The sequence below is a fragment of the Stegodyphus dumicola genome, chromosome 12 (genome assembly GCF_044657685.1).
Source record: "Stegodyphus dumicola isolate Sdum_Otavi_A_Nest chromosome 12, ASM4465768v1".
Lineage (NCBI taxonomy): Eukaryota > Metazoa > Arthropoda > Arachnida > Araneae > Eresidae > Stegodyphus > Stegodyphus dumicola.
In genome coordinates this window covers 117,038,831-117,063,601 of record NC_140779.1, presented here as the reverse complement: position 1 = coordinate 117,063,601, position 24,771 = coordinate 117,038,831, and the positions used below count along the sequence as shown (strand labels likewise).

General features: G+C 31.5%; 1 protein-coding gene across 1 annotated transcript in view; it reads right to left on the bottom strand.

Moving 5' to 3' along the window:
- Positions 1–24,771, bottom strand: part of LOC118185349 (Ig-like and fibronectin type-III domain-containing protein 1) — a 144,026-nt gene that overhangs the window by 34,328 nt on the left and 84,927 nt on the right. The window contains exons 3-15 of the mRNA XM_085806864.1: positions 22,819–22,919; positions 22,462–22,567; positions 22,203–22,313; positions 21,265–21,321; positions 19,076–19,207; positions 17,514–17,669; positions 16,916–17,082; positions 16,657–16,731; positions 12,653–12,933; positions 9,211–9,504; positions 7,046–7,177; positions 3,851–4,040; positions 2,252–2,464 (exon numbers count right to left, since the gene is read on the bottom strand). Coding sequence (XP_085662990.1) covers positions 2,252–2,464; positions 3,851–4,040; positions 7,046–7,177; positions 9,211–9,504; positions 12,653–12,933; positions 16,657–16,731; positions 16,916–17,082; positions 17,514–17,669; positions 19,076–19,207; positions 21,265–21,321; positions 22,203–22,313; positions 22,462–22,567; positions 22,819–22,919 — 2,015 coding nt within the window. The remainder of the gene's footprint in view (positions 1–2,251; positions 2,465–3,850; positions 4,041–7,045; positions 7,178–9,210; positions 9,505–12,652; positions 12,934–16,656; positions 16,732–16,915; positions 17,083–17,513; positions 17,670–19,075; positions 19,208–21,264; positions 21,322–22,202; positions 22,314–22,461; positions 22,568–22,818; positions 22,920–24,771) is intronic.

The following is a 24,771-nucleotide window of genomic DNA, read 5'->3' as shown; positions in this document are numbered from 1 at the left end:
TGTGAGCAATTTTAATTACTAGAATTTAGTCTAAAGGAAATAGCCACTTTAGAAATGGATTGTAAGAAGAAGCAATTTAATCGATTGTTGACAGTTGTGTATAGGTTAAAAAAAGAGATTAACCTTATTCGTAATAAAAAATAAATATAAGAACTTGTGCATTAAATTTAAGTGACGTTCCTTTCTGTTACGTGTAACAAAAACTTCTCACCGTATACAACTGAACTAAGATGCTTGAGGTCATTGAGAATAACAGATTAATTTTCTCAAACAGTTTGTAAATGACTTAAAAAATGATTTAGGAGCAGCATATGGAGCGAAATATTATCTCTTAATTTATTCTTACGTAACCAATAAATTTCAGTTAAACAGTGTAAAATTGCTCCGTTTTATGCAATCATTTAACTTTTTACACAATATTTCAAAAGGTTACGATATCAGGTTTCGTTATGTTCACTTTCTACGAAATGTGTCTTTCGGAAGCATTTAATTGAAAGAAAAGCGAGACAAATGCACATAAAGCTGGTGTATATGAAGTATTTTAGATAATTCGAAATGTAAAATTACTTAAAACGTTCTCAAGATGAACATATAAATTTTTTTCAGTATTCAAAGATATAGTTTCTACTTGTCCTGGGCTTTAATTTAATGAAAACTGCATCGTGTATAAATAGGCATTCTACCGATATATTACTGAAATCTGCGGTAAACTTTCCTTTGTACTTTTGGTCAGTTGGATAAGCGTTCTCTAACTATGTGTTAGTTACCTAGTTACTTATGTCATTTAAAAAAAGTGTAAACTGAAAACTTCAGATTATAATTCATACTAATATACAGTAAAAAAAGCACGCTATTCAGGATGTAGGATTCCTATTGCAAATGGAAGCTAGAAAGAAAGTTTTGAAACCTGTAAAAGACAAGATAGCGAGTTATCAATACGTCGTAAATACTCACAAAGTACTGAAGAAGGTTTAAAATAATCTTTCTGTTCTAGCCTAAATTGAATTTAAAGGCATCACTTGTGGCTATTTACATTAAATGGTAACAGACAATTAAATTCAAACTCTGATAACGTAGTAGACTACACATTAAATAGAATGAGTTGGCTCAAAGTACTTTACTCGCGAGCAGTTTAATTCATCGGTTAGCGAGAATGCTAAAGCAGGAATGTTATTATTAAGCAGAGCCGGCGAAAATTACTAACAGCAGACGAGACTGCCAGAAGCTTTCTCACTTAGATTCAAAACCTTCAGGGTAAATACATTCAAATCTAATTTGCATTCCGGTGAAGAATGCCGAAAGAAGAAGTTATCAAGTCAAAGCAAAGACTAAAATCCTAATAACTGGTTAATTAACCTTGTAGAGACATTAGAATTTTTTTTAAGCAGAAAAGAGGAAAATGAGCAAAGCTTCCGTCGGAAATCGAACCTCGGACCTCTGGAGTACGCGCCCAGCTTGCAGACCACCACACCATGAAGGCACGCCAGGAAGACGGGAGAAATACCTTATATACTCCCCTTTTAAAGAGCGACTGGGGTTTTAACGGACCCAATCGCCAAATCCTGGGTGTGGAGAATCACCAGCCAACACCCTTTTAGTTCGGGCGCCACTGTAGAGACATTAGAATTTTTTGGAATTAAGAGAGTTTGAAAAATGAGCAACACCTGCGCGGCGAATCGAACCACGGGCCTCTGGAATACACGCCTAGCGTGCAGACCACTACACTACGAAGGCATTCTAAGAAGGCGGAAGAAATACCTTATAACCTAAAATACTCTACAAAGTTTCAAAAAAAAATATGAGATTAAAAAAATGGAATGTAATATGGTACGTAGATTTCAGTTTATTGCCTGAAGTAATTTTTAAGCTAAGGAATTACGATAGAACTTTTAAATTTAAGAATTAATTTCCCAGAAATTAAAAGTACAAAGCATAAAATCTTAAATTTAAAGTAAGCTGTTCAAAATGGCAAAGATAAATCACAGAAAAAAAATGTTATGACATTATTTCATCATAAATTAACACCACCTGTGATTTGTCCATTTATTTAATAAAAAAATTTAATTATTCATGACATAGCTGTATATTTATTTTACTGGATTCAGTTGCGCATGAGTGTTGCAACAAACATTTTCGTAAGATGGCAATAATTTCTATTTTACCAGGATACGAAATTCGAGAACTGAAAAAAAAAAAAAAAAAAAAAAAAAAGGCACTTGAAAGAGGCTTTATTTTAAGTATTTCAAATTACCTGAATAATATTTCCTGTATCTGACATGCAGGTGGTGACAAGAGCTTGTGGAGACATATCAAAGATACCAGAACAAATAGGAATGCACTCCCATCGGACTGCTCTACGTTGACAGCAAGGCGCATGATCACGACCCCCTGCTCCACATCGCACTAAGATTTCCAACTGATCACTGCACATTATAGCGAAACTTTGCAGGTCAGCCATTTTCATCTACATTAATTAAATAAATGAGAGTGTCAAATTCAGAAATAAAAAATGAAGTTTTAACCATGTTTAAACTACATTTTGAATCTTAAGCATGAAAATTTTAAAACTAGATAAAAAAAAAAAAAAAAAACGCGCTTTTTTATTCGATTAAATATGACTACGAAATAAAAAATAGTGTGAATTATGATAAGCTCTCATTAATTTGTAACCAAATACACATTAATCTGTAACCTCATACGAATTTGTAACCAAAAGATTTAAAATTAGTACGAGTATTTAACGCTAGTTTTAACGCTTTCGAATAGAATAATTAGGACTCATTGCGCTTTGAACTTTCCTAAGCCTCATTATTTTTAACGTAGCAAGCAAAAACTTTTTAATTTCCTAATGTAAGCAACGTATCAAATTGCTAATAATTAAACTAAATGTCTTCGAAACATTTTGTATCTTAATAGGATTTCAAAACGTTCTTCCGTATATTTACAAATAGTTTTATTATTTACACATTAAAGAAAGAAAAAAAGAACTTTTCGTTGTGCTTTAATTTGCGTTAAAAAATCACCTAAGAAATCATAGTTTATGTAAATTTCTTTCCTTAGATTTTTATTTAATAAAAGAACAAGACTTTTAGAACTTCTTTGTTGTTCTCTTGTCTATATGGAACAAAGGTTGCCAGCGCCTACTCGAAAGAGGTTGGACTTCCATTTTCCACCCGCAATTTTGAAAGAGGGCAACCCCGGAAGTCTCCCACCCCTCTCCCCTTCCACCCATCCACACGAGAGAGCTTTTGGCTCGCCGCATATTTGGAGTGCCGCCATGCCGCACCGACACTATACATTTACAAACATCCATGTCTTCTCCGGGATTCGAACCCGGGCCCTTCGGTGCCGTAGTAGGCTCTCTTTAACCACTATACCGTCTAGGCGAAAAAATTTCTTTGTAAACTGAACACTCGTTTATCATTATGTATTCAGAAGGATTCTTTTCATATTATTGAGAAATTACTTCAGGGAAGAAAAAAAATCTTAGCTGCAATTTCTTTGATTAAATGTTATCCAAGGTTAATAACCACACATTACACTAACTAGAAAAATTCAAGTTTATGAAATTATTAAGTGATATGAGGAAAAACCGCAAAATAACTCAAACGCTGTTTTAATTCATCTAGCAAAAAACTACGGATTTGGGAGCATTTCATTATTATACATCACCGTCGGTAACGTACTGGTGGGCATGTGGATGAAGTTTTATTGATAGGTAGATCTTTCCGAAAAGTAAAACTATGAAATTTTAGTTTTAAAATAAAGCTATCTTCAGTATATTATTCGACTAATCAGTATGTTATTCAGCTGCTTTTATAAAATGTTTGAAGTATAATGGTTTGCTTACGTTGTAGGTGCAAAGACCGAAACATATTTTTTTCAGTCCAGCCTTTTCGCAACATGCAGTTTCGTTGTATACGGGAATCTCATCAATAGCCTTTTGCACTGGATCCACTTCCGGAGAAGTCGTAAAGACAGCTCGTACAGATCCTCTGCTCAAACCGAAAGCATTCTTAGCTGCGACGTATACCTCGTATCTGTAAGAAGAAAAACAAATCTCATAAAACTACGTAACATTAGAAAGTTAAGACGTTGAGAGTAAATTTAGGATAAAAAATTGTCTGGCCAATAATATCACAGTAGTATATTCTAAGCATGAAATTTTATTAGGACCAATAGCCCAAACTGAATTCTTGTAGAATTTCCGATCGGATGTGAAGTGGAAATTTTATTTCAGGAAATCATGATAGGATCAACAATTTTCAGTTGTTTACATTCATCCAATTCCAACGTATTTACATCTTTCCTGAAAAAAGCTATGAAAAGTACATTCCACAGGTCTAATAAGGGATGGCTAAACTTCATATTAATAGCGGCTGCAGGTCAGTACCTTAAAAACTATGAAGAGCCCTACTAGACTTTTTAAGAAGTAAACATATATATTGTTTTAACAGTAATAAAATGTTTTAGAATACAAGAAGCATTTCATGTAAATTAACAAGATTTCTCGTTTTTAATTAATATGATCATAAATAAATAATTCATGTTTTACTTGCTCTTTTAGGAGAGTAGATTTCTATACGCATAATAAAAGCATTTCTTTGAGATAATGAGCGCTTCTTTTTTTCACAAGGAGAACTAAATATTTTATTTTTTCCAATGTCCAAAATCTTTCCTGATTTCAGTTTTTCCAACTGATCATGTAGTTGTAAAAGGAGAGAAGATAAAATAAGGGCTTTTAAAAAGTTTTTTAATGTTTTTCTTTCTTTAAACTTGTTCTAAAAAAGTTTAATTTATAATCAGTAATTTCAGAGAAAAAGGAATGTATTAGGATTTATCTTTCAAAATGTATTTCGAAAATGAAACTACTCATTATTACAACGAGAGCAACATTTAGAGGCTAAAGAGCCACAGTTTTGAATATAGCTGAATTAGAATATTATACTTAGAGTACACACTTAGATACTGACAGAATATTTTTGTGCCTGATTAAATAAACTTTTTTCTAATACTGGATTCATCAATATGAAAGTACATGCCTTTAGATGTAAAAAACAATGAATAATTGATATTAAAACTCAGAGCTAATCAGAGCATTTAAATTTTAAGTATATGGTTGCAATGTCAGAATATAACGGTAAAATAATTTTGCCAAATGGTGCAAAGTATTCCGTACATTTTATATATTTGTTTTCAACTAACAATTCTGTAAAAATAACAGTAATCCACAGAGGGTTGAATAATGTTACTTAATATTATCTACGCTCATTTTCGGGTAAATGGATTAGTTTTTTGAATTTATTTTGGTTTCTTCCATGAGTAATATGAATACGAACTACCTTTCTTTTTTTCAGAAAACCCTCCGCGAAGGTATCCCTACTGAGGCAGATAGCCATCGTAGACTTAGCAACCCCCCCCCCCCCAAAATCTGTTATATACACCACATGACTTCATTGTACGGAATATTAAATTATACGCATTTTTTCCTGCATTTCATTTAAACTTATTTCCTCGAATTTCATTAGAGATATATTTATCATTCAATTAATTCAGTTCTCGCTTCACGGGCAAGGCAAAAATGCATGAAAACTCAAAATATCCTCATTAAAAATTGAAAACACAGAAAAACATAACACCAAATAGCGTTAAAACAACTAAAAAAACAATTTTTACAATTAAAATTACAGTTTCTACTCAAAAACAAGCAATTCGGCCAGCAGGCAAGAAGGTAGATTTTTCGGTGCACAAAACTAAAGGTTTCGTTTTGGTCCCACTCGGCAAAAAGACACTGACGGTGCAGAAAGACTTAATTCACTGTTCTGCTAAGTTTCAAATGTAAACAAATATGGCTGATATGGTAAAAAAATTAGGCTTAAACGATTTTTAAATTGTTGATAATTCTACAACCATTACATGCTGATTAACTAAAGGCATAAAAACCTTAACCGGAAGATGAGAATAATATAATTCAATCATTTTGGGAAAAAAAAAAAAAAAAAAAAAAAAAAAAAAAAAAAAAAAAAAAGCTTAATTTATCAATATATAAGAATAAGAAAACTGAGATCACGGAGCCGAGTAACAAAGTGGGTATATATAGGTATATTTATATTTTTTGGTGTGGCCGATTGAGACCAAAATAGGAGATGCACAACTACGTGTCATAGCAGTCCTATGTATAAAATTTCAGCGTTCTGAGGCTACTAGTTTTTGAGTTATGCGAAATACGTAATATACGCACGTACAGAGAGAGGCCAGAAGTATCTCTTCTGAATCCATTTAAATCAGTTTTATAATTCGTTTGGGGGGGGGGGGGAAAGTCCTTTATTTTTCCTTACGCACAGATGTCAGGGAAAAACACCCTTAAATTGCATTCGATAGTGGCTAAAATGGATATTTTCGTTGAAATATGATACCCGGAATTTTTCGTTATTACAATATACTTCCTTTACTTCGTACAAGGAAGTAAAAAGTAACACTTCTGATTGATGCAAAAGATACATAGAATAAGTAATTAAAATTAAAGAAATATATTAAAATATATAATGCCAATATAATACTAAGATCAGCATCACAGGGATAGAAATACATCAAGCAAGTTTAAAAAATTTCAAAAATTTATAGAATTATTTGAAAAGTAGAAATGTAATTTAATTTAGTAATTTCAATAGAAAGTAAGATGAAACTACTGCATTATTTGTTACTTCTAAAAGCGATAAAAATAAATAAAAAAATATTTTCACATCGAAATAGAAAAATTCAAATAAATAAAAAAATAAATCTAACGTTTCTCGAAAATAGTTAAATGCATTCGGTTTGTATAGTTGCTTTTCTGCAATTAGTTTTCATACTAACATAACTTTTTTCCACTATTTCCTCTGTATAATGGATCACGAGACCCCGAACTCTAAAAATAAAATAAATAAATAAATAATAATAATAATAAAAAGAAATGCGATTCCAGGTTGTTTCTTCTTGACCCAGTCCAGATTTCGCCTTAGCCTGAAATAAAACCAAAATATCCATTACAGAATTGAGAAATTACCTTGTTTTTGGTTGCAAGTTGTCCAACAGGTGGGGGGATTTCACATCGTTGACCACATTATATTCGATGATTTCATCCATTGCCACTTCCTTCCAATACAAGACGTAATTTAGGACTGTTTGAGGTAGAAAGCTGATGGAATACATTCAGAATTATAAAGGAGTGTATATTCACGAAGGTTAAATTACAAAATGAATACAGCAGTCCGAATAAAAAGTTCAAACGTAGGATTAGTTTAATTCTGCATGTTTACCTTTCCAATCTCTTTTACTAATATTTCATCATTCTGTTTTCAATATATATACAAAATTTTACTTCGGATAGGTATAATTTAAAACGTTTAGTATATTTTTAGGCAATAGGAATTTAAATATTACACTTTTTAAAATATGATGAACAAGGTAAAAGCTGAAAACATATTTTCTTGACAATTTTATAGTAAGAGTAGGCTCACCAGCGGGCAAATCAGATAAGACCACTGAATAATGATAATTTAATTCAGCTTCAGATCTCTTCAAGCGGGTTGGCTATAGATAACCAGATAGCTTAGTGTGCTTTGCTACAATCTAATAAATCCAAATCCAAATTATCCTAAAAATTACTGGATAATGTTTTAAATAATATAAAAAGGCTTCCTTACTTATACTAGGCATAGCGAAATAATCTGCACCGTATGTATTTTAAGAAAGCATTTATTTTAAAACTTACAGAACTGAAATAAAACTCACAAAAATAAAAAAGAGAGTGAAAATGATAAATGTAATTTTTCGAAGAAGGTATAAGCAAGCGAATAGATAGTTATGGAAATACGTGATAGTATGGACTTAGATTTGATTTTTAGAATTTATTTACTCAAATCATTTTCATACACAGGTTGGATAAAATAAGCAAGAAATAAACATGTCATAGAAATAAGGAAAAGCATATTGAAAAAAAGAAGTTATGAATTAATACAAAACGAGCTAGAGTAGCATCGTGGCAGTTGTGGTGGCACTTCACAAAAAACAGAAAGAAACCTAAAAAAAGTTTCCTAGAAAACCTAGAGAATCAAAAATGGAAAATTTTCTATAGATCAATGAATATTGTTTTAATCAAGTAACCAACGAACCTGCGATAGACTGATTAATATACAAGGCATGGAAATGAAATACTTAAGCAGTATGAATATATGGTTCAAGAAAAAACACTTAATAACAACTGTCGATGGTAAAAATCAGCGCTTTCTGCATCACTGCATCATGTATCTGAGCAATAAGTGTTGATGAACTTAAGGCGAAATCTTGTTCCAAGATGATTGATTCTTGAATGATGGAATCACAAATACGTTGCTGAAGATCTCAGCAGCTTAACAATTAATTAAAATTATTTCTGAGTGACAGAATAATTGAAAATGCATATCTGAAAGTGATTTTATATATCTTCGATTGTTGATAAAGGTGTTGATATTCGACGCGTCCAGATTGCACCCGAAAAGAATCTTTTCGACGAAGCGGTACAATTAGTCACAAACATTTAGTTTTTCGAGAAGTTATCGTACACTGAGGATAAAATGCAACTTTCACGTTTACAGGCACAGAATAATTTAAGCATGTATTGAGATGAAGGAAAGCTTTTATTCCTGAAAGTATTACCTAGAACCTTCCTTGGAGCTCAGAAGTTTAGCTCTGGGGGTGAAGTCAAGCAAGTAATCCTACGATGGGGCAGACGCATTAACAAATCTGTTTATGCCGAATTTTTTAAGGATCAGTTGAACGCAAAAATAAGTGCATAAATGCAGCATGGGAGTATTTCCAAAAGTTAATGTAATTTCCGTTCCTCGAAGTTTTCTGTTTCATTTTATAGCCTCAAAAGTCTCGGCTTCGCTTGAATGCCCCTCGTATGTTTAAACTGCCCAATGCAATCAACCTAAGGCAAATATTCAATATTTTTAACTTGCGGCCTGCAATCGAGTATTAATTGAATGTTTTAGTAAAGTCTTTGATTTCCTACCATCACTAAGGTACTTTCAGTTTCATTAAATCATTAAGAAACTTTTAAGTGCATGTGATATTATAACTCAGAAAAAATTCATTCTCAATAATATTGAGGTAAAAAAATAAATAAATCAGGTAAAATAGTAACAAAACATTAATTGTAAAAATACAGTTATTAAATATGAGAAGTACCTTGGTGGGCTCCACTTGAGCACAGCCCAACGGGAGTGAACCATGGACACCAGGAATTGTTCTGGAGGACCTGGTAGTACTTTGTAATATTCCAACAAGCAGTTACCGTAGATGTCTATGTGATCGAGGCAAACAAAATGGCGATAATCCAGTTGCGTGACATTACCTCTACAAAAATCTAAGCAAACTTCAGGTAAGCCTCTTTGATGGCAGCACTGGCTATGATCGGCGCCGCCTGCCATGCATTCAAATGTGATATTTACAAAAGGCGCACACATTAGAACGTCGGATAGCCTTAAAAAACAAGAAATAGCACCTGTTCAGAAGTTATTAGAAGTATCAGTAAAATAAACATATTTAATGAATTAACATACATTGCAAAAGAACTCCTAACATCTAACGCAAGTCATTCCAACGCAAGTCAAACTCTATAAATTAGTTGTTTCCTAACAAAATAAGCGAATAATAATAGAAAAGCTATGAAATATCGTCCATCCACCTATTGTTCTTTGTTTACTCCAAGAATCATTCTTTAACCATAATAAGTGTCTTTCCTTCAAAAAACCAGACGTTGGAAGCATGTTCATCACCAGTGATATGATGAGATTTAAATCCATTCTCTGAATTATTTTGGTTCTTAGCATCCTGTTATGCAGCATATACATCACCCAATTTAGTTTAATTGCTACAGCGTTTGGTTTTAAGAAAAAAAGTATTGTTAGTGTTTGCTTTTAGTGCAACAAAAGCAAAAATTTCGTTTAGTTTTAGCGGCCTACGTAAATTAATTTTGTTTCAATTTAAATAGAACTGAGTGTGTGTACAGGCAAATAAAAAGTATTTATTATTCATCATTATCAAAATAAGCGCGTTTTGCACTTTTGTTTAATATTTGTTGTGTGGCTAATTTATTCTCCTAAAAGTATCTACAATTTTTGTCGAAATAAAACAAGATAGATGAAAAAAAAAAAATCCCTTCACTATGCCTTACTGTAAATAAGCATTTTGCCTCAAAGAAAAAAAAAAGGGGAGGGGGTGATCAACTGAATTACGTGGGTTCTTATTATAGGAATGAGTCGTAGTTAGAAAATGCGAGAAATGGAGTTATTTTGTAACAATTTTAATGATAAAGAAAAAATATATATCTAGAAACAAGAGTCTTGAACAAAATTTGAACTTTTTGATGTACAAATTTTGTTTAAGTTTGATGTTGAAGAAAGTTTGCCTACCTTAACCGGCTTAAAAAGCAAAATGCGGTACTGGAAGACTAAACCGTACTCGGTATTTGCATGCTAAAGTACTCGGTTATCTGTCTAACGGCAGGGATGCTTTCATGAAGGACTACCTAGGGATTTATATCTCGTATTTGTCATATGTCTAAGGAAAATAACAAGATCCTCTCTCTGGAATTGAAAGCGGTACACATATATAATCATCCGTTACTTTAAATTCTTTTAGATTAGCAGGTTACTTATTAGGACTTATTGGATAACAAATTGGGAAACATAGTTAATAACATTTCTTAAATATTTTGCTTGTATTATTCAGTTGTATGTTGCACTCATAAAAGAAGAAATCCCATTCTTTACATGGTGGCTCAAAGATGTTCAAATAAGGAAAGCATTATAAAATATTTTCTACCTGTCAACGACGGAAAACAATGTATTAATTCACACGTTTAAGAATTGGTGAAACACGACAACTATTTGCATTAGTTTCAAACTATAGAGCTAATTAAATTTCAAAAGAGAAACAATAATGTCATTGATATTAAACTGTATTATATTTCTAATGAAATGTATGAAGGTATTTTACTTGAAATTAACACTAAAAAAGAAGAATTCTTTTATTTCGCAAATTTTTGTTCCAGACGTAGTTAGTTAAGCAAAGGAAGGTTATACAGTTTGACTTGTTTTGGAGTCATAAACAAGTATCAAACCCTAACAGACTTGGAGCGAATTATTGCTGCGCCTGAAGATAACGACAAAGACTTGCGAAGGTTAAAAAATGACACTTTTATTAAAATACAACTAGAACATAAAATGCATGTCTAGTGCTTACAAATCAACCAACACTTATGGCGAGGTACCTTAAAGTAACAGTCAATCTCAAATTTAAATCCAAGTCTAGTAGCCAAAGGCTATACAGATTGATTTAAAGCGAACTTAGCTAAAATACTTTTCACCGGTATAACAAAATGACGGCAGCTATAACGCAAAGCCGAATAATACAGTCTTATCTGATCTAGCAGATACCTAGTAATGTGGCCTCGTGAGGCAGAAACATGCTTTGTCTAAAGAGGTTATCACACTTGGCTACAGTCCCGGCTAGACGGGACTTTTCTGAGAAACGAGATTCTGGAGGCACTGATTTAACCGGAAGGCTTCCTAGAAAAAAGAGCCTCGCCTGAAGCGACGTCCCGCCTAGCTAAGGAAACTATGTTGCGGCTATGCAGGAGTTTTTTAAACCTCACCGAAAATGTCTCGCCTGGACCACTGTCCCGGGTAGAGACAACCGATCAGACGAAAGTTCTGCTTCTGAAGCATCACGTGATCCCAATCTGAGCGATAATCGATTAGTGTTTGGCATTCAAGTCTTTGTAGTAAGTGAAAATGGTAACCTAGCTACGTGAGTTTCTTGGAATTATGCGGGTTCTGAGAATTGTCCCTTTCGACGTCAAGTCCCGCGTAACCGAAGCATAATGTGATTGGGACATTACAATCTGAAAAACCTCACCTTTTAAATACTCTCAAACCTGAGCTGCATTCTGTTAGGGAAATGGAAAGGAGAAGTGACAGTAAAGATCCAAATCATAATAACTGCTTAGATTAACATAATGTAGCTTTACAAGGAATATTGCCTAAAAAATTTTGAAGGATAAGCTTCTTAATTGTTTACTTCCCTGAATTTGAGGTAATCACATTTATAGTAATGTTTCTGCACGAATGCAAAACCAAATTTTAGGTAATATCGCACGCTATGTTTAAGAGCAGCTACTTTAACTTTTTAATAGAGTTATCTTAAATTATTGATAATATTTGGTAAAAAAGATTAAAATTTTTAATTTTAAGTAAAAGATTAATTAAGAATTAGAATAACAAATTCGAATAAGACTTCATCATATCTGGCATTCGCAAAGCTACTACTTATTTCTTCCTGGCAGTTCACAAAAGAAGACTTCCTTTAAATTAATAGTTTTAATCAAGTTTTTTTTCCATTACATTAACTGATCTTTTCATTAAAAAGTAATAAACTATACAACTTAATTTCGTATATTTATTGAAGTTATGTATTTTAATTATAGCTTAATTTTAAAAAAGATACAATTATTTATTTCTCTTCAGATATAAATTTAAGTAAAAATTATTCAAAAACACAGAGCTCTGTAATCTTAAGTAAATTGCATATAAATATGTTATTCCCTTGAAAGTTTTTGTTATATTACCTTGTGTCTTCATCATCAGCAGGATCGCACAAACTCCTCAAACATTTACCTTCTGGTACACCTTTCTCTTGGCAGCATTTTGTAATATTTGGCAAGTGGGCAAAATAAGTTTCATTTGCACCAGAAGGTTCTGAATCCTGGTTGGGTGAAGCTAAAGTAATAGCACGTACAGCATTCGTCGGCATACTTTTACCATGAGAATTTTCGGATGTTATTTGGATTTCATACATCGTTACTGGCTGTAGACCACTTGCAACATAACTAGTTTTGTTGCCATCAACCTGAAGGTACAAGAATGCAGTTTATTTGCAGGAAACCATATTTAATTGTATTGCATTTAAAATATGAAATATATCGTATTTAATATATGAAAGAAATAAATGAAATTTTTATTAGTAATATGACTAGAGAATATAACTGATGAGGCCAAACCAGCATTCAGAAATCATCAAGCTTGCTTTAATGAGTGAGTCTGAAAACTAAATAGTTTCAGAATATCTTAAATGACTGTTTCAAGAAGATGTTTCTGCGTTACACATAGTGCTAAAAAGGGGGGCTACAGATTTTATTTCCTTAAATATTGATTCTAGAATATATTTTCACTTACAGAGTTCCTTATAAATAATGTAATCATTTTATGAAAATAGTTTCAATATTGTGGAGGAGATGACCCTGTAAATAAAAATATTAAATGTTTATAAGGTCTTCACAGAAAAATTCCAATTATTTAAATATTCAAATATTCATTTTGATTTGATAAATTAAGTAAAAAATTATGTCTTATTTATCGTGCGAAATTCGCAAAGATATTCGAGAATGAATATCTCTGCTAATTTATGTCAGTTTATATTTGTTTCAAATGCCTCGATCATTATTTGAGATTTTTCGGAGACACTTAGGACATAACGACAAATTAAAATTTCTGATTTTTGGAAATTAGTGGATCCACGACAATTAAAACAGGACTTGCAAGTGAAAAGAAATTCTGTGAATAACTATTTATTTTCATAACTTTGTTGTCTGAGAGTGAGTCTAATTTTTGCGTAACCTAATTAATTCTATTCTATTTTTCTGGTACTCTTTTATTCTGTAGAGTTTAACACAAACAACTGTTTTGTTGTTAACATATTTTGCGACAATTTTTCTATTAACTTTATGAAGTCTCGTGTTCTTTGGTAGCATCAAATGTACGAAACTTCTAAGATATTATGTGAATTATCACTATGTTTTGTAAGGGAGAAAAGGTGTAAAGGACCCTTTTATTTAACTCAAATAAAAGTTTAACGGAAGGCATCGCTCTTGCTTACAGAATAGCCAGTACTTATGAAGTAATACTTAGTATTTAAATAAATACTATTGAATTTGACTTAACTAAGTAAAAGTAAGTTAGCTCAACAGCTAACTTACTTAAAGAGATGATAGAGAGATGCGCAAGTTAACACTGACCTAAAGTTAGCGTGATAAGCCTAATGGCGAGAGTAACGCAACGCCGCAGAATACAGTTCTCAAGACAATTAAATAACTTAATAATGTGGTCTTAAGCAGGTGAAACTCGCTCTAATTCTACCCTCTAAAACCTCCCTTTAAATCTGTTATCTCCCTTCAACCTCATTTGAATATACGCGAGCTAGAAATGTGCATTCTGGTAGGAAAATGGGTAGCGTGAAGGACAGAAAAGCAAATTAACATAAAATAACTTAGTGGAACTAAATGAATCCTTAAAAGCTTCTTTCTATGTATAAAAATCTCACACTGAGTTTATCTCACCAGACTTTACTAGACTAGTGTCACCAGACTAGAAAAACAAACCAACTGGCGCCATCTGTTGAAATTAATAAAAAATGTTCAGTTCTAGTCAATGATCCCAATTCTAATCCGTCTTCAGTTTTTAAGGAAAGTATTTCATGGCTGTTTTCACATTTTGTCAATATATAGCGCAAGTAGCTATAAATTATCACATGTTTGTTGTACAATGATACATAGAGTTCTCCTTTTTCACTTCTGCAATGTTTTATCAGCGGTCGAGCGGAATACTGGGAATTCGATCCAAGCTCGATTTCAGGTGAACGGCTGGTTACATGGTCGTTTTCATGGTTTTTCCATATGTAACGTAAATACGAGTCTACTTCACTCAGAAAACCCTCCACGAAGGCATCCTCCCCTTAGGTAGAAGCCGTAGTGGGCTTTGCTATAACGAAATAAACCAAACCTGTAGCTTTCCCTTAGTTAACTAACATCTTATTTAAATTTTTGTTATCGTTCCTGAACTCTTCAACTTCCCCTCGCATTTCCTCGCCAGGATGTACAGTTAAAGTGAAGTGAGTATTTAAACGGGTGAATCTTTGAGTTTATTCAGAGCGTGTTTTCGCTAGCCAGCGCACGTTTCATTGCTTATCTCGCTGACACGCTAGTATGCCCCTTGGCCATTTCGGATATATGTCACGCCTGTTAGGTTTTGTTGAGTCAACCTAAGTTAGCCATAACTTAACGTGCTAATCCAGCACTGTTCTATTTAGAATTGAATTTATTTATGCTATAACGTTTAAGTTCCACTGCAGGTGGTCGGTGTTAATGTAAAGCATGAAGTATACGCCTTTCTGTTCTGAGTTGAATTAATAAAGGGTTATTTTCACCCTTCTTCTGTGCTGATATTTAATTCATGTCTGTGCGAAAATTCGCCTGGTTCATTTGCAGGATCTAGTTTAGTTTATACGACCTAAAAAGGCTAGATCTTATAAACCTTAGTCATTTTCACTCTTGCAGTTCTAGTCATGCAAATTTATGCAACATATGATTCTTCTTGCTTCAGCATCTCCAACATTCTAAAAGTACGATAGCTGAGCTCTTTCGTGCAGAATATTTAGAAAGAGCTGATGCATAAATAGATTTTAGTATGAAATCGAACTGCTGATTAAATTAGAAATGGGCACCAATTTTACTGTTGTAAAAATTGGACGGTACACATACCTACAGGAGACCAGTGGGTGAGCAGCTGTTCCGCCAAGAAGACTTTCAGCTTTATTGCTCACTCAGTGGGACCATGTTTATTTAAATTTTATAATATATGAAATTTGGATATATACATTAAATATTGTACATAAATATATACATTAAATAAAGTAATAAGAAATATTTTGATAAATATACATAAAAATTAATTAATTCTAATATGAAAGTACTGTAAAAGCTAATGAGATGAAATATCTTGAAATATGAAATATGTTGAAGCATGAAATATCTTGAATCTTGGGTTGACTTTATGTTCCTTTTAAATGTTCACAGTTTTCTATTAGATATTTGGTTAAACCATGCAGTTTATTACGAAGGAAATTACTTTTAAGAAGTTGTTTCAACCAGATTTGTGCGTTCACAGCTGTGAAGGGGCGAAAGTGGAGATGTTTGGTTTATTGAACATTCGAACATTTATAATGATCTATTGTTCCTATTGAGCCACAGATGCAGTTGTCAGTATGATGGAAGCCAAAACGATGAAGATATGAACTATAAGGTCCATGTGAGGTAAGGAAATAAGTTATTGCATTATTTGAAGTTATTAAATTCCTTGATGGTTTTGGTAAAAATAAGTATGTTCGTCTGCCTGTATTGAGAAATCTACTTTAGTATTAATGAATACGTAAAGTCAATTGTAAGATCAAGGTCTTAAGAAAAGAATGTGGGTATTTTACACAGTCCCCATATGAATAAGTTTCAGCTTTATTTTACTGCCTATTACTTCATTAAGATAGCTAGTAATTCCTTGTTATTGACATTATACATCAAGTTCTTAGAAAGTCTGGTACTAGTTTCTAGGTACTGATCTCAAGTATCTCCAGCCAGAAAATGAAAAAAATCTCGAATAAATCCCATTAGTAATATTTTTCATCGTTGTTCCTCATGTTAAGATGATAGATTACACAAATTACTTGAATCTTATTCTCAAGTACGTGTAATAAAAGTGATAAAAAAGAGCGTTTTCATAAAACTAGCGCAATCCAATTACTTACAAGAACAGTCATGAAAGTTTTCACTGAATTTGGTGATCCACTTTTCTGCATTTTATTGACTTTTTTCTGATCAACCTTATAAAATGAGATAATGTAAATAATTAGTAATCACATTATGGTATTTATAAATACGCTTGAAATACTGTTTATAAATACATAATATCAATTTTAATGTTAAAAAAAGTTTAAATGTGTGATTCTAATAAATTTAGGAAAACACATAATTAATAAATTAGATTAAATAATCAAATTAGATTACCATTCCCGATTCCAGTTCTTGTAAATCGCTTAGTTCTTTAACCAACGTAAGATTAATATGATACTTCTCTACAGGTATATCTTGAAGTGGTGGCATCCATTTTATTTTCAATTCAGAGTCTGAAATAGCTTCGACGGTTACTTCTTGAGGCGGGCCTGGTAGTAACTCTACAAAAATTTTTTATTGCTTTTAAAACAAATTAAAAATTACTGATTTTATAGAAAAGCAAGTACACATCTTGTCCGGTACGCACATTTAAAAATTTGAAAGAATTTATACTGAGTTAAAAACATAAAAATATATTTGTCTTAAAATGTCAGTCATATTAGGGTGACCGTATTTTAGTTGAGTTCAAAAGTAAGCATTTAAAAGTTATTAATTAAGCAATTTTGGAATAAGTCTGACAGATCATCAATAAATTTATGCATCCAAAATGTTTGTTGAACTTTTATAGGTTGTATTTAGGTATTAATGCAACTATCTTGGTACCAATTGGAGATTATTTTTACAGATGAAAAAGTAAAAGTTACTTGTCGGGTACAAGTTTAAAAACTTACGAAATTTCTTTTGGAAAGATTCCCAAAATACCGATATTTACCTATTCCTTCAGCAATACAGGATAACGTTGGCACTGTGTAATCCATGCAGGAGTAATGCTGCCGAACAGTGGTCAATGCGTAATTTCCGGAACACACCGATCGGCAGACTTCTGGAATATTCTGTTTTACACAACAAGGAGTGTGGTTGCGTCCATCTGCGTAAAAAAGTGAAGAACAGAAAATTAATTTTCTTCGATAAAATTTTAACATATGTGTTGCTTTGTATGAAAATAATGTTATACGATTCATCCAAAGTACAATTTGCCAATCTTTGGCCACTGTAATAAAAGTTTACAATATATATACATACGCGAATGATACAAAGTAGATCTTTTTGGAAGTAATCACAACCAAAGGGAAGATTTTAAAAACCATTTTCAGTTTTTTTGAATAATAATTATTAGATGCTTGCAGAAGTTTGCTGGTTTGTTAATAAGTAAAAACAACCGAGAGTCAAAAGTTTTGTTCTTCTTTTTTCATTCTTTTTCTTTTCTTCTCTCTCTCTCCCCCCTTTTATAAATCTAAAAAAGAATTTACTCGTAGTTTATCTACCACACCTTAAGTCATAATGTAACTTCAGTTTTATTACAAGTGGGGTATGATAAAATGCATGTATGATCTGTTTTGTTTATTGCGAAAACAAAACAGATCATAAGCGAAATCTTTTGAGTGAACATTGTTAGTCCAAAGAGGCTTTGTCCGTGAGGGACTATTGTTCTCGTTTCGCGATTTTGTGTCGAATCACTCTGAGTGTCCGTTTCACTTTTTAAACTGTTGCTACCAAATATTATCGCCCTGTATTATATTTGAAGAAATTAAATAATGAAGAATCTGCATAAACGTATGTATGTTTCTCGCATTGTGATAAAACAACGGTACCTAGAACCATCGAATTTTGAATGACGTAATCCTACTGCAAATATGGGCATATGGAAGTCCAAATTTGGAATTTGTTTTATTATCCGTTTCATATTTTGTAAAACGTCAACGAATTTTTGAGTAGCAGACTCAAGGATTTCATAGCGAGCAATTGCAACGTTGTACAGGAAAAAAAAAAAAAAAAAATTATCTGCAGCGCGTGAAAAATGTTAAAAAAACGCCCTTTTGGACGTAATTAAAAACCTGAAACCTTTCAGATTTTCCTTTGTCTTTTTATTTTTGTTAGAAGTAGTTTAAAAGATTCAGATATGATGAAACTAATGTAATGAGTTTATTGACAAGTATATAGAAGCAATTCTTTACATATCTCCCAAATGATACCATTAAATTGGAAGTTTCCATACGAACATTTAGAGATGTCAAACTGCATTTAGGAAGACAAAAAAGATATTAGAACTTTTTGATAAAGCTCAAAAAGTGCAAGTAAATGAATAAAAGAGGTTTATTGTTCTCAGTTAAATAAATATGTTTAAAAATCCAATGGGCTGTTGCAAGTGCCTATATGCAATTCCTTAACAACTTAACAAAATTAGAGACCAAATTAAAGATAAAGCGATATTCCTACATAAATTTAAATATAAGATAACTAAATCCGTTTTGCTAAAATAAATAAGGGTTTTACCTGTAAGACACTTTGTTATTTTTGGTAAATGGTCCATGCATTGCCAAGGATTGGATTGGCCGCCCATTATCACAGATTGTAAGCTGCAGAATTCTCGACAAAATGTTGGCACTCCATTTTTCACACAGCAATCTAAATCGATATACAAAGCACATAGAAAGCAGCAACAAGATATATATTTAATAAATTGCTTGAAATATCCCAGTACTATGCAATTAAAATTCTAAAGTTTGATGTGTCAAATAAATTCCTTTAAATAAAAAAAAATTAAATTATTACAACAACTAAACAATTAAACAATAAATAAAACAACAAGGTGTAACGCATGTTCTAATATTTAATATACTAATTTTGTAAAGAATCAGAGCTTAGAGATAATTTTGGAAATCGCGAAATGAGGTTTTAACGTATACTGAGCAATGTGTGATTCTGAACTAATTCTATAGGAATATCACAAATTGAAATTTCAGAATATATTAAAATAAAATGTTTTAAATGATCGATTATGATCCGCATCAAATACGAAAACAGCATCCGTTATGTAGAAAATAGATCGTTGATTTATAAATAACCCATTAGGTCTGTAAATGTGGGATGAATTTATTGACAAGTATATAGAAGCAATTCTTTACATATCTCCCAAATGATACCATTAAATTGGAAGTTTCCATACGAACATTTACAGATATTGATATACCATACTATTCGTTCATAATTAAAATTAGTATGCAATTTTAATTTTAGATATTCGTCATTAGTTTCAGAATTAATAAAATATTGCTTTGTTTTAAAAGGTGTATAAGTAACCTACTGTAAGAGAAGATTATGAGAATGAAAAAAAAATCACTACAGCTGCTTATCTACAGAACTATAGTCTAATTTATTTGAAATTTGGAACCTAGTTTGAATTCAGACAGAAAGAATATTCTGTTTTTGAAACGAAAATAATCAGAATTTTGAAAGTCTTTTAAACTAAATTCTATTAGATAGGTTTTTACAGATTTAAATTAAATTAATCATTAAAAAAGTAATTAACGTATTTATTTATTTTTTTTTTTTGATTATTTATAGAGGAACCACGAAGGAACCTATTTTTTAACCTTGGTGTTAAACATTAAGAGAGTAAACACATTTTTTTTTGAATTTTTCAAAACTGAATTAAAACGAGAAAGTACTTCGTGTGCAAATTAATTGGAACAAAGAGATTTTTTAAATAATTTACATAAATACCTTCATATAGAGTAATAATAATAAAATAGGAAATATGTCCTCCTTTAGCAGACATTACCTCTAAAATGCATTTGCGCATATAGTTTTTATTTCTCTATCATAGAACTACATTTTTATTAGCGTTCTTAATCGTGCGCTATATTGTTGTACAGTCCCTTTTGCTAAGATGTTCCTTAAGATCGAGTTTTCGATCGGATTTAAGTCTGGTGAATTTCCAGGCAAGTCTAGCACAATAATTTTATTTTCCAACATGAACCTTCTGACATATTTCGAATTGCGGCATGGAACCAAGCCATGTTGAAATGTTCCTAAAAAGCTTTTCAAGAATGGCACAATAATACGTTTTAAAATTTTTATATGTTTTTATGAATTTATCATTCCATCTATAGGAAATAGACTTTCAATGCCGTGAGTTCAATTGGTATTCCTGTCACTGCAGGACAGAGTTTTATTTTACGCTGATCAAAACATAAATCCAACTTTATCTGCAATATACAGCAACATAATATAGCGTTTTATGAAGGTACCCCCTCATGATAGTGACTTTCGTTAATGAAAGTGGGAAGGCCGAAAATTGATGTTGTAACAAAATCTTGTAACATCATTAGCGAAAGGCGGTATCTTGAGTAGGTACTTTAATTACTGTATGCGTTAAATTGCTGTATATCCATATTAAATTTCATTAAATTCTGCCCGATAAGTCTTGAAAATTTATATTTTTTCTCTTAAATTTGGATACCAGTGTATTAACGTGGGCATCAAAATTGTTCTTATTATTTTGCTACTGAGTTGAGAATATCTATCACGGCTTTAATTTATTTTCTTAAAACTGATTATTTTTAACAATTATTATTATAAAAAATTGGAAATGTATAATAATTTCTAAATTGTTGCGAAATTATTTAATCACAGAGATACAATAATCCATTACCCGTACTAAATTATAAATAGGAACTTACTCGTATAATTATGATCCACAGGAAATGCTTTATTATTACTAGGTATCCTTTCTACTACTGTAAAAAAATAAACAAATAATCAGTTACCTATAATTATAACTGAGGATTAGAAATTTTATAGCATAACATATATATTAAGTCGAAGACTAGGCTGGAAATATTTCTACTATCAAATTTTTTCAAAGGAAGAAGATATCGTGATTTTGAACGTATGTTTTTCAAAAGGAATAAATACGATAAAAGTTTCATTGGAACTTTTTGTCTCTATTTTTGAAACCGAGTTTTGAAAGATCCAAATGAAGATTAAAAAACTGAAATAAAACTACATGGAATGTTCTTGAAATTATACGTTAACATTTTATTTGAGATAATGAAGATACACATTGAATAGTATTTTTATTATAATAAATTAGAACATACTATATTCACTTTGCAAATAGTCATTTCTTAATAAATATAAGCAAATCACATTGAACTGAAGAATGACAAACAACGAAAAGCAAATTATAACTTCTTATCGTCCCAGTATAAAATAGAGAGATGAATCCTTAAAGAAAAATATTATGAATAGAGACTTTTTAAAATTAATGCTGATTGCACATAGATCCTTCTCTAACGAACTAGAATTTTACTAACATTATGCCCTGCTTTTAACAGAAGGGGAAGCGTGAAGAGTGAATTCAATCAATTTTGTTTTAACTCAAGGTCAAAGGAGGTTTCAGATCACGTAATAAATTAGAAATTATTCGAGCCTTGGTAGCTTAAGGATAAAGTACTTATATGGACTGAAGAAGGGACTTGCGTTTAAATTCCAGCCAAAACTCAAGTCATTATAGTGGTACGTAAGTCTTTATATCGAAAGCTGAGAAAACCGTTTCAGAAAAGGTATTTTCTGTTTTGAAGTACTGTTTTATGTTTTAAAGAAAAGAGGAACTGACCCGAAAGAAGTCGGTATATCTGCATTCTGGGATTTGTGTTCACCTCGCAGATATATCTTCCCGAATCATTCACTTGTGCTTTTTGTATCTGCAGCACCCATGTTTCATGGCCTAGAATAATAAAACAAGAGCTTTAATAAAATGACAATGAATTATTTCTGACTTTTTGATTTTTCTAGATATTTTTCTAGATATCTTTTTGATTTTTCTAGATATTTTTAGGAAATCTGAGCTTTTAGTAGAATAATAAAGGAGATACCTTTTTGGTGCAGCAGAGAAAACCTGGAATCAGGTATGATACGGACTTCACCTGCGCTTAAAATTTCTGTTTTGTTTGAGCCTGGAACGACTCTTCTCCATATTATCTGGCAAAGAAATTTCATATGAGTATAGGAAAGTTACACTAGTTTCATTACGAAATCCATAAAAATATGGAATAAGCAATTTGTTAATTTAAAGTCTCATATTTTAGCATTTAAGTTTTTAAAATTAATTAAACTTCTCTAAATATGTGTACGATGTAAAACAAAGAATTGTTTTATATCCCACACGGTGTGTCATTATGAATTTTGATGTTAATATGAATCATGCAGTTGATAAGCTTTAAAATACGTACCGTATAATTTTGCAGATTTTTGACTACGCAGTCTATAAGAACAGCATCCCCAGCCACTGCCAGCAGGGGCTCTAGAGGGGTCGCTTCTAATGTAGGAGCACCTGCAACGAAAGAAAAGAGTATGAATACATAAAAAAATGAAATCAGTTTTATTTTTGTAACAAATAACATAATAAATGAACGTAATAATAACAGAAGTCCAATCCGTGAAATATTTCAAACGTGTAAGATATTTGTGAAGCTACGAGTTTCAGTTTTATATGATAAATGTTGTTCCAATAGTTAGGAACCTAGTTAGTGTTACAAGTTTAAATATAATTATGTATTCTGGGCTGTATATTATCACAATTAGCACATGCTCGCATGTGCAATGCAAACAGATATATTAATTAAATGTAGTGAATGAAAGTATCATGCAGCACTTAAAGGAGATTTTTGATATTTTATTATCCTCTGTAATTTATTTTATCTTAACAGGAGTAGAAATTAACCCATAACTATTTCGAAAAAAATTTCAATATCATTATCTCCGTACAGATATCAAAAATGGAGTCTAGAATCTTCTCAGATGTGCGCAATTCTACAGGATGTCTCTCCTAAGCACTTCTAAATATTTTTTAAAAGGCACAACTAAGCATTTGTGCCTAGACAGAAAGAAGATAAACCAAAATATATAATCTGACTATCAGTAATTTAGTAGGACCTTGTTCTTCTATTTTTGTTTTCCATATACATGGCAAAAGTTTCAAAAAATTGATAACTTAGGTTCGCTTTTTTCAGATACATTGGATTTTGACAGAAATAAGTGACTATTTCTACTTTGCTAAAGTTTGTGCTAAACCAGGAGCAAAAAAGAAAATTAGAGATAAAAAAGAGCGATGTTAAAAGCAGCGGAGGGAAAAAAAACTGTAAATTTCTTTCTTTATATTCAGCAGTATCTGCTTGATGTATATACCCCATATTAATTTAAAAAAGAACCTGAAGTGGTAATAAAAGATATAAGTATCTCAGTTGCAAATCAAGGGATTTCTTATACAGGTAACTTTACATTCCACACCAAGGAATCGTTCATCTTTCGGTGTTTCAGATGTATAAATCTAATTTCAAAACAATCTGATACAATTTATTTCCTGCGCCGTTTACTTTAGTTTCTGTTCTAGATTTTAACAGGTAGAATAACATATTTTGACTAGGATATCTTAGAGGCTCAGTGTTGATATGGCTGAATATAAGAAAAAATTGCAAATATTAAACGTAAATTAAATAATTGTTCAAGCAGATTCTTTTAAGATGACAGATGGTGACTAAAACAATTAAATTACTTTATTTATTATTATTTAAAGACGTATGCTTTTACTTCTATTTTTCCCATTAATAACTCAAAAGCTATTAATAAAAAGAAATGGTTTTCAGACAATAAAAATAATCTTTTCAGGAGTGACATTTTGACGCGATTGCAACGCCTACGCGTATTTTCCATTTAGTAACTGACATTCAGAAAGAAAGGTAGGTAATAAATATTAAAATCTTTCGAAAGTTTTTTTCTCCGTAAAATGTTATTTATTTTCTGTGCTAGATTTCTGTGTCGCCAACGGACCATTACAGCGTTCAAGTTTTTATCGCCGAAAAAGTTGAAAGTTAAGAATTAGGACAGAGACAAAAGGCAAAGAAATTTCGTTATTTCTCGTTTTCAGTAGGTAAATTTGCGTTTGTGAAACCGTTAGTATGGAAGGGAAAAAAACTAGGTTATTGGTTATATATTATGACTCAGCTTTAGCAGAGAAAAAATACTTTTAATGCTTTTTTCCCAATTTTATTTACATTACAATGCTGTTACGAGAGAACGAATTCATCGTGTTTTAAATTTACTGGGAAGAATTCTATAGATTTTCCGTAAGGATACTTACTAAAATTATTATAATCATTTGATAAAAGGCTTTTTAAAAACTATCA